At 50.6% G+C, this 12,470-nt stretch overlaps 3 protein-coding genes across 3 annotated transcripts in view; all 3 read left to right on the top strand.

The window, feature by feature from the left end:
* The first annotated feature begins 99 nt into the window (after positions 1–99).
* On the top strand, positions 100–6,643 carry ASPGLDRAFT_60753 (C50 family peptidase). Its single transcript, XM_022548451.1, has 2 exons — positions 100–4,813; positions 4,864–6,643. Exons 1-2 carry the CDS (start codon positions 157–159, stop codon positions 6,495–6,497), a joined length of 6,291 nt encoding a protein of 2,096 aa, XP_022397387.1. The 5' UTR covers positions 100–156; the 3' UTR covers positions 6,498–6,643.
* A 118-nt stretch (positions 6,644–6,761) lies between these two features.
* Positions 6,762–8,096, top strand: ASPGLDRAFT_51096 (S-formylglutathione hydrolase). Its single transcript, XM_022547457.1, has 4 exons — positions 6,762–7,085; positions 7,173–7,393; positions 7,473–7,664; positions 7,734–8,096. The coding sequence occupies exons 1-4, from the start codon at positions 6,827–6,829 to the stop codon at positions 7,917–7,919; spliced, it is 858 nt and encodes a 285-aa protein (XP_022397386.1). The 5' UTR covers positions 6,762–6,826; the 3' UTR covers positions 7,920–8,096.
* Positions 8,097–12,019: 3,923 nt separating this feature from the next.
* Positions 12,020–12,470, top strand: part of ASPGLDRAFT_84863 (uncharacterized protein) — a gene marked incomplete at its 3' end in the record, with an annotated part of 1,002 nt that continues 551 nt past the window's right edge. Inside the window, exon 1 of the mRNA XM_022550298.1 lies at positions 12,020–12,354. Coding sequence (XP_022397385.1) covers positions 12,043–12,354 — 312 coding nt within the window. The 5' untranslated portion in view covers positions 12,020–12,042. The remainder of the gene's footprint in view (positions 12,355–12,470) is intronic.

Genomic DNA, 12,470 nt, shown 5'->3' with positions numbered 1-12,470 from the left:
TACCGCGACAACAGCGTTTGTGTCTCGTCTTGGCGGCGGAGGGAGTCGTCTTGCAGTGATAGACCCGTGATTGATTACATCCACATCTCCTCCTGCCTTAATATTCTATGCGAATGGCCATACGACCCGTCTAATCCTTATATACTAACTAATATAATGGCGGTAACAACTTTCCCCTCCGATTCCTCCGTGGAATCGGTGAAGCTCGCCGTCCGGTCAACAGCGACTTGCTCGAACGCTACACTGCTCTCTCTCCAGGGTCTGTTTCGGGGTGGATCGAAAGCGACAGAGACAGATGGCAGTGCTACATCGAGACGGGCAGGACGGAGTACGAAAGAAACGACAACGAGTGCGACTCGCGGCAGAGCGACATCCCGGGCTACGAAAACAACAACAACACTGAATGTGGAGGCGCGGTTATCAGCTCATGAGCAGCTCGTGCTTGCTACTGAGGTGTTTAATACCACGTTAAAGACGTTGTCAGATGCAGTTAAACTATCCTCTTCGAAACGCCAGAACGACCCCCGACCCCCCTCGACACCCCTTCAACTCACTTCGCCGAATAACGCTGGTCGATCGCCGAAAAAGTCGAGATTATCGAAATACACACAACCCGACGCTACCGCAGTAGACCAGGGATTGCTCTCAGTAGCAGAATGTGCACGGTCAGCGCTGTCGTGTTTACGATCGCTGAAGAGCGAACAAGGGCAGGATGAGCAGGGGTTGAACACGCAGCTTGAACAGGGGGCTTGTGTGCTTGCGGGGAGGTACTTGTCTCTTGGTCTGAATGAGTTGGCGTATAAGGAGCTGCGGGCGCTGAAGAGGAGGATACAGAGTTATCTGGATAGTGTTGGGTCGAAAAAGACTGCGGGCGGGGCGAGGAAGACGACTGCGCAGGAGGAAGAGGCGAAAGAGCGGATGTCGGATCTGCTTAGTTTTGCGAATTTTGGGAATGCGAAAGCCGTGCTTGGGCTGCTCATTACGTTTCAATCGAATGCGCTGCGGTTACTTGCCGCTGAGAAACGACCGGCGACTACGCAGAAGGTTTGTTCGGCAATGCAATTGTCTGACTCGAGTAGTCCGGGTATGGCGATTATGGCTGCGGTGGAGGCTGGGAGTCTTACCAAGGACAAGGCTGCGCTTCAGTTGCAGTTATTATCAAACACCGTTCTTTCCATGGCCTCCGCCCAGCAAACCGACGATACGAAGGACCGTTTACGACCGATCACAACTCTCACTCTGCAGCTGCTGTCCATGGAGATGCGAAGTATGGGATGGAAACTGTCCGGCCACATCTGCGACGAAGGAAAAGAGCTCTGGGACCCGTTATCACGCTACCTCGCAAGTTTCGCCCACCACAACAAGGGAATCGAGAAATCCGAGTTCGCCGTGTTATACAAAACAATCGTTCGACTTCAGTCCGCCATTGCGAAGCCGGAACGGAAATCGTCCACCACGCAACTCCATTCCGTGGCGCGAATTGCAACGATTCTGGGGCAGCTTGCTCAGGACGCAGAGTGCGTGGAGGAAGCTTTGAAACTGTTCACAGAGGCTGTTAACCCCCTGTCAGAGGGACAGTGTCTTTCTTTGGCTACGGTGCGCTGCAAGATTGCATCGCTTCAATTTCAGCGCATCAAGTCTTCGAAGTCTGCCCACGGTGAAATCGCAGGTGCTGTATCAGACGCCTCGGCAGCACTGGCCTTGCAGCTCAAGGGCAGCGCCGGCGACTTGGACGAACTTTTGGTGGAGGCAGCGAAGCTGAAGAAGATCTCAATGGCTTGGCTAGGAGACGCAGTCACCAAGGATAAGGGCAAGAGTGTGCCAGACGACATTCCGGATCGGATACGCGAATACCTCTACGGCTTTCTACGATTCCTGCGCCGCTACGTTGGACGTCAACCCTCCGAAGACAGCGACCCGAAGGAACACGAGACATTCGAGAAGCGGGTCACTGCATGCAAGAACATCATCCTGGCAGCTATCGATTCAGCAGTTGCCATGGGTAAACTGTCAGTTATGTCGCAGAGCCCGCCGTGGGACGACATGCTTTCGATTCTGGTCGATTGTCAGCGCCTTCTCATGACTATCGGAATCGCATCGAAGAACTCGGACTCTGATAGCGGCATGGGACTTGTGAAGTTGTCGAATCTGTTCTGGTCTCGATACATTAAGGAAAAGGAGTGTGGGAAGGACTACCGTTCGCTTGTGCCACTTTTGAAACATTCGACAAGTCTGATTTCTGGGTGCTCGTCTTCGCAGCGGAATACTGGATTTGCGGCTCTCAAGTACGAGAGACTTGCGCATCTGTACATGGATGGGAATATGGGAGCCGAATCCGACAAGGCTTTTTGTCAGTCCATTAGCGAACACATCGACGCCGGCGCTCTGGAACAAGTTGCTGTTGATGCTGCCGGGAACTATCCGCATCGCGCTTCTCAAGATCCCAAGTCCGGTGGTTTCATGCTCGGTCGTGCTATCTCGGGGTATATGAGAATGAAGCTGCGGAACAAGAACTCGGAATCGCAAGTGTTCGATAATGAGGAGTTGGGGCTAGAGCAACAAGGACTTGTTCTCGAATGGCAGATGGGCCTTCTTACCGAGCTGCATGCGCATGCTTACAGTGATGAGGTCTTCCGCGGCACATTCAGCTCTGTTGTCTCTAAGCTTCTTGACATCTACTCCTGCGCAACCTACCCCATTCGCCGTATGCGGGCTATGCTGTGCGCTATGCGATTCCTGCTTGAACGTCCGAGTGCTTTGGAACCTGAGGTGCTTGGGAATATTGTCGACGAGTGTGCCGATTTCAACGAGGATGGGTCCTTTGGTAACGACTATAAGCTGTCCGCTTATGCGACACACATTCGGAACGCCCTACAGCTCACCGTTCGACTTCACCAAGGCAATCTGCAACCCTTCGAGCTTAACCAGATCATTTCGTCGTGGAGCTCCATGGTGGCAGACTGCCCTGATTGGAACTCGCTTGGGTCGCGCGTCATCGATGTCGATTACTGGATTCTTCAACTCAAGGCTATTGTCGATTATACCGAGATCCACGGACTATGGAAAGTGCAGCTCTCCGCGCTGGAACTGGTCCTGCGCGTGACAGAATTGCAAGAATCAGGCGACTTTTCCGAAGCGATCGTCGTTCTCTCGCGACTGGTGCTGCAGTACTGTCGACTTGGACACTGCAAGAAGGCTAGTGGTTTACTTATCCGTGCGGACCAGTGTCTGCGTAACAACGAGGTCTCTTGTCTGGCAAATCTATCGTATAAGTTGGCTCGAGGGGAGTATCTTCTTGAGACCGGAGAGATTGAGAAAGCTGCTGGTATCCTCGCGACAGCCAGGACGCTCTATGAGAAGAACCAGAAACAGCAGGACCTTAATAACTGCTCTGTTCTTTCGAAGATTGCCTGGGAGCGTTTGGTCGCGGATGCGGCATTCATCAACTCGCGGCTTTCCTTTGCCCAGGGATCTATTACGCACGCATTATTCTTCGCCAAACTGTCTGTGAGACTGAACTGTCGCATCTGGGCTAAGATTGAGAAGCTTGCTCAACGGAAGCAGGGCAAGGCCTTGCAAGCAAGCAGCAGTACCGAGATTGATAGTGTTGTCGAAGGAGTCGCGAAGCTCGATGTCTCACAAGCAATTTCGACGGAGCCGTCTGTCAGCTATTTCCAGGGAGCGCCATTCTGGCCTCACGTTGGCTCTCACCATACCTCTCTACTGAATCTCGCGAGTCTGTCCGCACACCACGGTCTTTTCCAAGATGCGATCTACTACGGAGAGCAAGCGCTCAAGGTCAACAAGACGCTCAATGCTAATGTCCGTCTGGTCGCTTCTCAAACGCAGCTTGGATCTCACTGGATCTATGGTGGACGTGCATCGGAGGGACAGCAGCTCCTGGACTCTGCTGCAACGTTGGCGAAGCAGCTGGACAGCAGTATTGAGCTTGTCTCACTGCAAATGGGTCTTGCTTCTCTCCATCGGGCAATGGGCCAGTACCGCGAGGAGCATCGTGCGCTTCTTGAGGCTGATAAGATTATGTCTGAGGTCATTCTTTCCGAGACGGAGACTTCGCCGACGGCTGTTGCGGATCTGGAGGATAAGATGGATAAGTTGCGCATTCGGAGCGCTACTGGTACACGGAGGACGAGACAGCCGGCAACTACTACCACGCGGAGCACACGTGCAGTATCCTCGTCTGCACGGACTACTTCTAGGAAGACCTCGAATCCCACCGTGGAACCGTCTACCGTGGAATCGAAGTCTCTCTTGCAACTGCGAACGGACCTCCTTAGACACCAGGCCGACTGCTCACGAGCACTGCGCGACTTCGACAACGCGACGAACTTGCTCAGCGACGCACGACAGTATGCTCTTTCTCGGGATAGCCAGATCTCGCTGCACATCGGAGAAAGTGAGCACCTACTCGCCGATGCCATTCGCCATTTCGCTACCCATGCGGTATACTGTGTGCTTCCAGAGTCGACCATCTCCCTCCCATCACTCGAGTCACCGAAGAAGAATACCGAGGAACCCCCTGCGCCTTCCGCCAAGCCACTCACCGTACGCAAAACACGAGCACCCGCCCGAGGCACGCGCTCCAAGACCCCGAAAGCTAGTGAGGACTTTGCCGATATGTTGTCCAAGGCAGGCGAGTGTCTCAACAATATCTTCGGTACTGCTACGACGCTTGGATCTACGCTTGACAGTCATGCGGCTTCGAGGTTGATGAGTCGGATTTCTATGCTGTCGCAGACTACTGCACCTGGTTGTTCGACGCCGTGGTCTCAGGCGCCGGCTAATGTTAATGGTAAGCCCCTTCAGCTCACTTCAAACAGTGAATTATGCTGACAAGTCCAGAAATTGGTCGTATTGGCGCCTTCAACCGTGAGCGCGTGGCGATTGATCTCGACAAACATCTGGCAGACGCCAACGACCCGCTGCTATGGCCGTCAATGTCTCTGTCGTCGCCGGTGGATCTCGAGGATGATCTCTGCTCGAACTTTACGAAAGAATATGTCGACATTTTGCCCGATAGCTGGAACGTTCTTTCACTATCGTTGAGTGCGGACTGTACGGAATTCGTCGTTTCACGTCTACGCAAGGGCCAAACACCATTCCTGTTGCGTCTTCCACTGAAGAGAGGAAACTCGGACGAGGATGACGAGGGGCAGTTTACCTTCGAAGACGGTCGGGAAGAGATGCAAGAATTAATAAAACTGGCCAACGAGAGTGCGCATGCTGCGAAGGCTCAAGTCGACAAGCAGATGAAAAAGCAGTGGTGGAAGAACCGCGAAGCGCTTGACCGTCGGATGGAGACCTTGCTGCAGAATGTTGAGAATGTCTGGTTCGGTGGATTCAAGGGTATCTTCTCGCCTGTGGCGAGAGAGGGTGATGCATTGTCACGGTTTGCCAGCTCGTTCCATAACGTCCTCGACAAGCATCTTCCATCGCGCCAGAAGGGTGGTCGGTCGACAACGGGTCCGAAGTTGACGCTTCACCGTAACGTGCTTGAGTTGTTTACTGGGATTAAGGATCTAGAGGAGCATGAGGACCCGGAAGAGACATTGATGGATCTTCTTTACTTCGTGGTCGATATCCTGCAGTTCCAGGGAGAGCGCAACGCCTATGACGAGATTGACTTTGATATGATGGTTGTGGAAACGCTTGATGCTCTGAGGGGCTACCACGATACTGTGCGGAACGAGTCGGTCAACCCGCAAACTAATCACACTGTCCTGGTTCTCGATAAGGCTCTCCACCTGTTCCCGTGGGAGTCGCTTCCTTGTCTGAAGGGATCGCCTGTTTGTCGTGTACCATCGTTGGAGTGTCTGCGTGACCGTATTGTCCGATTCCGAAACGAGCAGGGTGACAGTTCTCGACTGGCTATTGACCGCAAGAACGGTACCTACATCCTCAATCCCACAGGTGACTTGCAAACAACGCAAGCAACCTTCGAAACCGACCTCAGTCGCATGGACCGCTGGAACGGAATCGTCAACCGCCAACCATCCGAAGACGAATTCCGCGAAGCCCTCGAAACCAAGAGCCTATTCCTCTACTTCGGCCACGGCAGCGGCGCCCAATACATCCGCGGCCGAACCATCAAGCGTCTCGACCGCTGCGCAGTCGCCTTCCTAATGGGCTGCAGCAGCGGCACCCTGACCGAAGCCGGCGAGTACGAACCATACGGCACACCAATGAACTACCTACAAGCCGGTAGTCCGGCACTCGTAGCGACGCTCTGGGACGTGACCGACAAGGACATTGATCGGTTTGCGCAGGCTACGTTTGAGAAATGGGGTCTTATTGGTGGTCAGGGTGAGGGTGATTCGAAGAGTAAGGGACGGGCTCGGTCTCGGTCTCGGTCCCCGAGGGGTGGTGCGGTGGCTTTGGATGAGGCGGTTTGTCAGTCGAGGGATGCGTGTGTGTTGAGGTATTTGAATGGGGCTGCGCCGGTTATTTATGGTGTTCCTTCTGTGTTTTTGGAGTAGACTTTACTTGCTTTGTATGGTGTTATGGGGTCTGATTGGGATGGCGTTGTGGGATCGGTACATGCATGGCGAGTGTAATTTTTGCATAATTGGAGAAGCTGCATAATGTACTTCTTTTTCTTCAAATGGTAGTTCTTTATCCTGTCATATCCTACAAGGTAATAATCCTCTCCGCAGAGCGCGGGAAATATTGCTCAATCGAGTTATCTTATATAACCGCTGCCCCTCATGGCTTCCCCTCATCCGTCATTATTTATTCCACCCGCACCATCCTCAATTGCACCACTCAACCTACAATCTACTCAGCCTACATACAATTGGCAGTGAAAATGTCCGTCACAACCAAAGCAACAATCGCCTCCTTCGGCGGCAAACTGCTCAAACTCAGCCACGATGCGACCTCCACAAAATGCGAAATGAACTTCAACCTCTTCCTCCCCCCGCAAGCCCAGTCGTCGCAGAAAATCCCGCTCCTGATTTACTTGTCTGGCTTGACGTGTACCGCGGATAATTGCTCTGAGAAGGGCTTCTTCCAGCATGGTGCTAGTAAGCATGGGATTGCGGTGTTGTATCCGGATACGAGTCCTCGTGCGTTCCCTTCCCCCTTCCCTTACCACCATGGTCCTCGGCTCAAAGTAAACGAACCCTGATACTAATATGAATGATTGTGTGAAGGCGGCCTAAACATCGAAGGCGAAAACGACGCATACGACTTCGGCTCCGGCGCCGGCTTCTACGTCGACGCTACCAAGGCGCCCTACAACAACGGCTACAACATGTACACCTACGTTACCGAGGAACTGCCCAAGACTGTGTTTGCGGCGTTCCAGCAGATCGATGAGGGGCGGGTTAGCATTACGGGGCATAGTATGGGGGGGCATGGGGCTCTTACTTTGGTATGCCTTTCACCTCGGTCCTGTGTTATTGAGATTTGGGGGGGAGGAAGAGACGCTAACATGGGGATGTAATGAATAGTTCCTGCGCAACCCCGGCAAATACAAATCCGTCTCCGCGTTCGCTCCCGTCTCGAACCCGATTAACTGCCCGTGGGGCCAGAAGGCGTTCAACGGGTACTTTGGCGACGACCAGCAGGCCAAGTGGAAGGAGCATGATGCCACTGAGCTTGTGAAGAAGTGGTCTGGTCCGTTGAATGCGTTGGTTGATGTCGTACGTTCCCTTTGCCCCCCTTACCAATCCCCTTCCTCGTTGTTAAAAAGACAATGCTAATAAACGAAGGGAACCGGCGACAACTTCTACAAACAAGGCCAGCTTCTCCCCGAGAACTTCGAAAAGGCTGTGTCGGAGGCTGGCATTCAGGGCGTGAATGTGCGGTACCAGCCTGATTACGATCACAGTTATTATACGATGGCTTCGTTTGCGGATGACCATGTTGAGCATGCGGCGAAGTTTTTGGCTGCTTAGTGGGTGATATTCTTTCTTTCTCATTGTGTGTACTTTTATGATGGAGGGATTGTCTTGAGAGATATAGCAAGCAAAAATGATAGAATGATTCTGATGTTGGTTAAGCAGTCCTAGGCTTTAGTCGTTGATGTTGGTCAAATCTTAAGATAGTCTGAATGAATGAATTATGACATGGTATTGATTATCCCAATGCATCACGTAACAAGATGGTTTCCATCGAGAATCGAGCCCAGATCGACAGTCCCAACTCAGCAGGCACAGCCACACGGTAGCAATGACAGTTTACTTGTATGTTGACTTGAGTCTCCAAGGCTTCAATGTTAACTGAGACAATTCATGTCAGGGAATTGCATACATACAGCCTATGTAGTACGTATGCGTACTTTGAGGCAGGCCGATTGGTCCAATTCCTCAATTATGCATAGCAGTACCTTGTTGTGTCAGACCTGGAAGTCTTAATTGTGCTGTATTATAGAGGCTGATTAGGGAAATTAAACGAAACGGTGTATGTCACATCTCGGCAATAATGGACGCAAAGTGTTGGACTAATGATTTTTCCAAGGTCCTTTTCGAGCCTTTACTACGAATGAACAGCCCGGCCAAGAGGATACGGGAATGTTTCAATCAATCATATCATGGACAGCAATTCCATTACCATAACACCTCCAGCCTGATCCTCGACTCCCCAACGCGTCCTCCGAAGAACCAAAGCCGAATATGGCCGGACTTGCCCCAGAAACTAGCGGGACTTGGCTGCACTCACGCAACCAACTCTGACCTCATTCTAAACTTCTCCTTTTATCCGGAATGCCAAGTGTACTACATAGTACTCCGTATGTATCCTTATGGTGCTGCTCGTCTCCCGATTGAGCAAGGAACATTGTAGGAACCAGCCCTGTGCAATCTGCGATATTTGGATCTGCATGGGATGGAGATAGAGTAACGAGGTTTGGATATTGATAGGTGAACTATTTGCTGGTGTCAGTTACATGGCCACTGGAGGTGTTGAGATGAGGCTCTTGGTATGAGTAAAGTACGGAGTACTGCTATGAACTAGTACTAGTGTAGTGATGGGATGTCGGTAGATGCCAGTGCCGACTTGGCACCCTATAGTGGAGCCCGTTTGTTTCTTGTCATTGATAGTTAGCAAATGGCAGAGGATTGTTTGTTCAAGGTACGGTACTCCGTGCAGGGCTAGACATCGTTGTACCTCTTGTGTAGGTTTGACATCTCACCCATTACGAGGCCTCTGATGTCGCAACTTTGGCAAGTTTCGATGTATCAGCAAGTGATCGGCATGAGAAAATAAGCTTCGTTGACGCTGCGTCCTGCTGAATTTCCTGAATTGGAAACCAGGCTTTCGCGTTCTTGAAGAGGCTGATGGAAGCATCGCAGGTCATTGGTGCTGCTTGCGCGATCGACATTAGCACTAGTACTTTGTGACTCTTTTTTTTTTTTTTTTTTTTGTGTATGATGTTGGGAGGGATTGAGAAAAAGGAAGTGTTTTAGCGGAAGGATGTTGATAGAATGATTATGTTGGTAGCGGTCCTAGGCTTTAGTCGTTGGTATAGGGGAACGTAGAAACATACATAATATTGATTTATTGATTACTCTAATGCAGCCACGTAACATTTGGACGAGGAGGAAGGCATAGACATTTTTCCCGCGATACAAACCGGGTATTGAGACAGAAAATGCAGCATAAACCCCATCAGAAATCGAGGCCAATTGATCGGCCGTGGCGAATTGAAATTGTCATGAGTATCGATGATGGAAAAGACACTCTAGTGGATCATGCAATGCAGATAGGTCTAAACTGCGCGTGTTTCTTGGAATTTGGAAAACCATGAGCTCCAAATGAACTCGGGAAGTGGCATGATGGTAGATATTTCTAGCCGAGGTCGATTATCATGGGTAAATAAAATCAACTTCTCCAGATACTAATCAAGAATGAGTGGTAGGTACAAAATGGTAGCGATGTCGTTTCATGTTGACTTGGTTGTTATACCCACCACCTTGAATATATATATATATCGCTGGGCTAAAAGGATTACTATCCGTTCATCATGCTCGGGAACCGATATATAAATGGTAACACATTAATTATGCATAGTGAAAGGTGGCGCTTCCTTCACATGTAGACTTGACTTCAAAGCTCTAATGTTATTTATGCATGAATACCTTGTTATATTGGCTAGGAAATTTGACTTGGAAGTTTCGTTTGTACTGTACGAGTTCAAATGTTGCAAGTCATCTCGACACGATGTGAGCGTTATCTTAACAAATCGAGGAAAATCAACAGACACAGTAGTCAAGTTCTATCATTCAAATTATATGTTATGTACATCATGCTAGCAAGCCTAAAGCAAACGGAGATGGGATTCTCTTCACCCTCCTAAAATACCATGAAGCGAGTTGATCGCAAGAGCACACAGTTGGAATCTTCGATGATTCTCGCAAAGTCATTTAAGCCTTTACTACGAATAACAGCGCAGCTGGAAGTGCGAGAATGTTTTGATCATGGAATGGAATGCCATAATGTAGCATCATCAGCCTGATTCTCGAGTCCTCAACGCATTCTGCGAGGAACCAAAGCCAGCATTGACAGAAGCTAAATATGTTGAGAGGCTAGCCATGACTTGGCGCTACTCGTGCAAACGGTTGGCTGTCGAACGTGAACAGTGCTTATTCTTGGCCTTCTCCTTTTCTCCGGAATGCCAAGTGTATCTTTGTGGCGCTGCTTCGACAACCCATCTCCTGATCGAGCAACAAGGTACTCAATTAGCATTGTAAGAGCCAGCCCTGTGCCTGCGATATTAAGATCTGCACGGATAAAGATAGCGTGATGAGCTCCGGATCTTATTCGGTTAAATGCCGGTGTCTAGCACATGGCTCAGCGGTGTTTTTTTTTTAAACTTTCCTGTTGAGTGTACGCTAGTGACGACGACGCCGGTACTTTAATTAGTCTCACGCCAATTTCGACTTGGCATCCGTAGCTGTTTGTTAGTACCAGGCATTTGATTGTTTTATGGGGTAGGAATAGTAAGCGGGATTCGAGTTCCGGAGAAAGGATCCTTCCAAGGCTTTCATATCAAGTAGAGGCCAAAAACATATGATGATGATGATGATGATGATGATGATGATTTAATGACACTTTGATATAGAAAGACCGCTATTATCTGTTTTCTGGATGAGTATTAGCAAATCAGTCAACTAGCAGTGCCACGAGTTCCCCAACCAGTGGCTATCATTTCCAAGCTTACCCCATATTTGAGCGGTAGGAAATCCTTCTCACTCTTTCGGGCCTGGCCATGTCCACATCGGCCGTCCAGGCAGCTACAATCGAGGCGGCTGCGCAAACAGTTGTCGATCTCTCCGTGCAGTGTGTGAGTGTGGTGTATCTGATATCTCGGAAGCGGAAGTTTCACGAGTTCCGATGTGTCAGCAGGTGATCGGCATGCCAAGAATTTAAGCTTCGTTGCCGCTACGTAAAGCTAAATTTAGGTCCTTAACCTATGCCCAATTGGGAACCAGGCCTCGCGTTCTCGAAAATGCTGATGGAAGAATCGCTCATTATTGGTGATGCTCGCGCGATCCCCGGTGGACGTTTCGACAATTGCATTATACAGCTCAGATGCAATATTCGAAACACAAAGTGCTCCGGAATACGCAAGACAACAGCTTTCGTCAAAATTGACGCTACGACACGTAGGGCGAGGCTTAGCTCCCTCTCCACATTGATCCAATGGCGACATATCTGTCACAAGAATAGGAGCGGATGTTCCAATCGAAGGCTGGAGAAATTGTGCTCAAGATCGAGATCCACTGTTTTCGTAATGCCATGACTTTAGCTCTTCAATGGTCTCCGGACGATCGTTCGTCGTCAGCCTTCAGCCTGGAAACGCTGATGACGACTGCACGAACTGTCACATACTGCCTCGTCATGGGCAAGTGTGATGGTGCCAGAATAGGAGTCAAGACTGAGATCTATCATCTGTCATGAAGATATAAAGAGGGCTGTCCGGTCTGCCTAAGTGCTTTCTTCTCATCATCAATCCAATCTCAACAACACTCAGAACAATCACACTTCTATTCAATCCATTGAACTTCTCAATCTATCAAGATGAAGGTCTCCGCCATTCTCTCTACCATGATGGTTGCCGGACTTGTGTCCGCTGCCCCTCCGGGTGTTCGCCCTACCGACATCCAGTCTCCTGCTCCTGGCGCTCCGACTGACCTCCCTGTGCCGCACGACAAGCGTGGCGACATCCCTCCCCCTCCTAAGGACACTCAGGTGCCTCCTCCTCAGCCCACCGACGACAAGAACAAGCGTGGCGATGTCCCCCCTCCTCCTAAGGACACCCAGGTCCCTCCTCCCAAGGACGGTGATAAGAACAAGCGTGGCGATGCTCCTCCCGCCCCCAAGGACACTCAGGTCCCCCCTCCTCCTAAGCCGGAGGACAACAAGGAGAAGCGCGGTGACGCTCCTCCCCCGAAGGACACCACTGCTCCTCCCCCTCCTAAGGACGACAAGCAGAAGCGTGGCGACGC

This window comes from Aspergillus glaucus, assembly GCF_001890805.1.
Source record: "Aspergillus glaucus CBS 516.65 unplaced genomic scaffold ASPGLscaffold_22, whole genome shotgun sequence".
In the NCBI taxonomy this organism is placed as follows: Eukaryota; Fungi; Ascomycota; class Eurotiomycetes; order Eurotiales; family Aspergillaceae; genus Aspergillus; species Aspergillus glaucus.
This window is presented reverse-complemented; position numbering and strand designations above follow the sequence as displayed.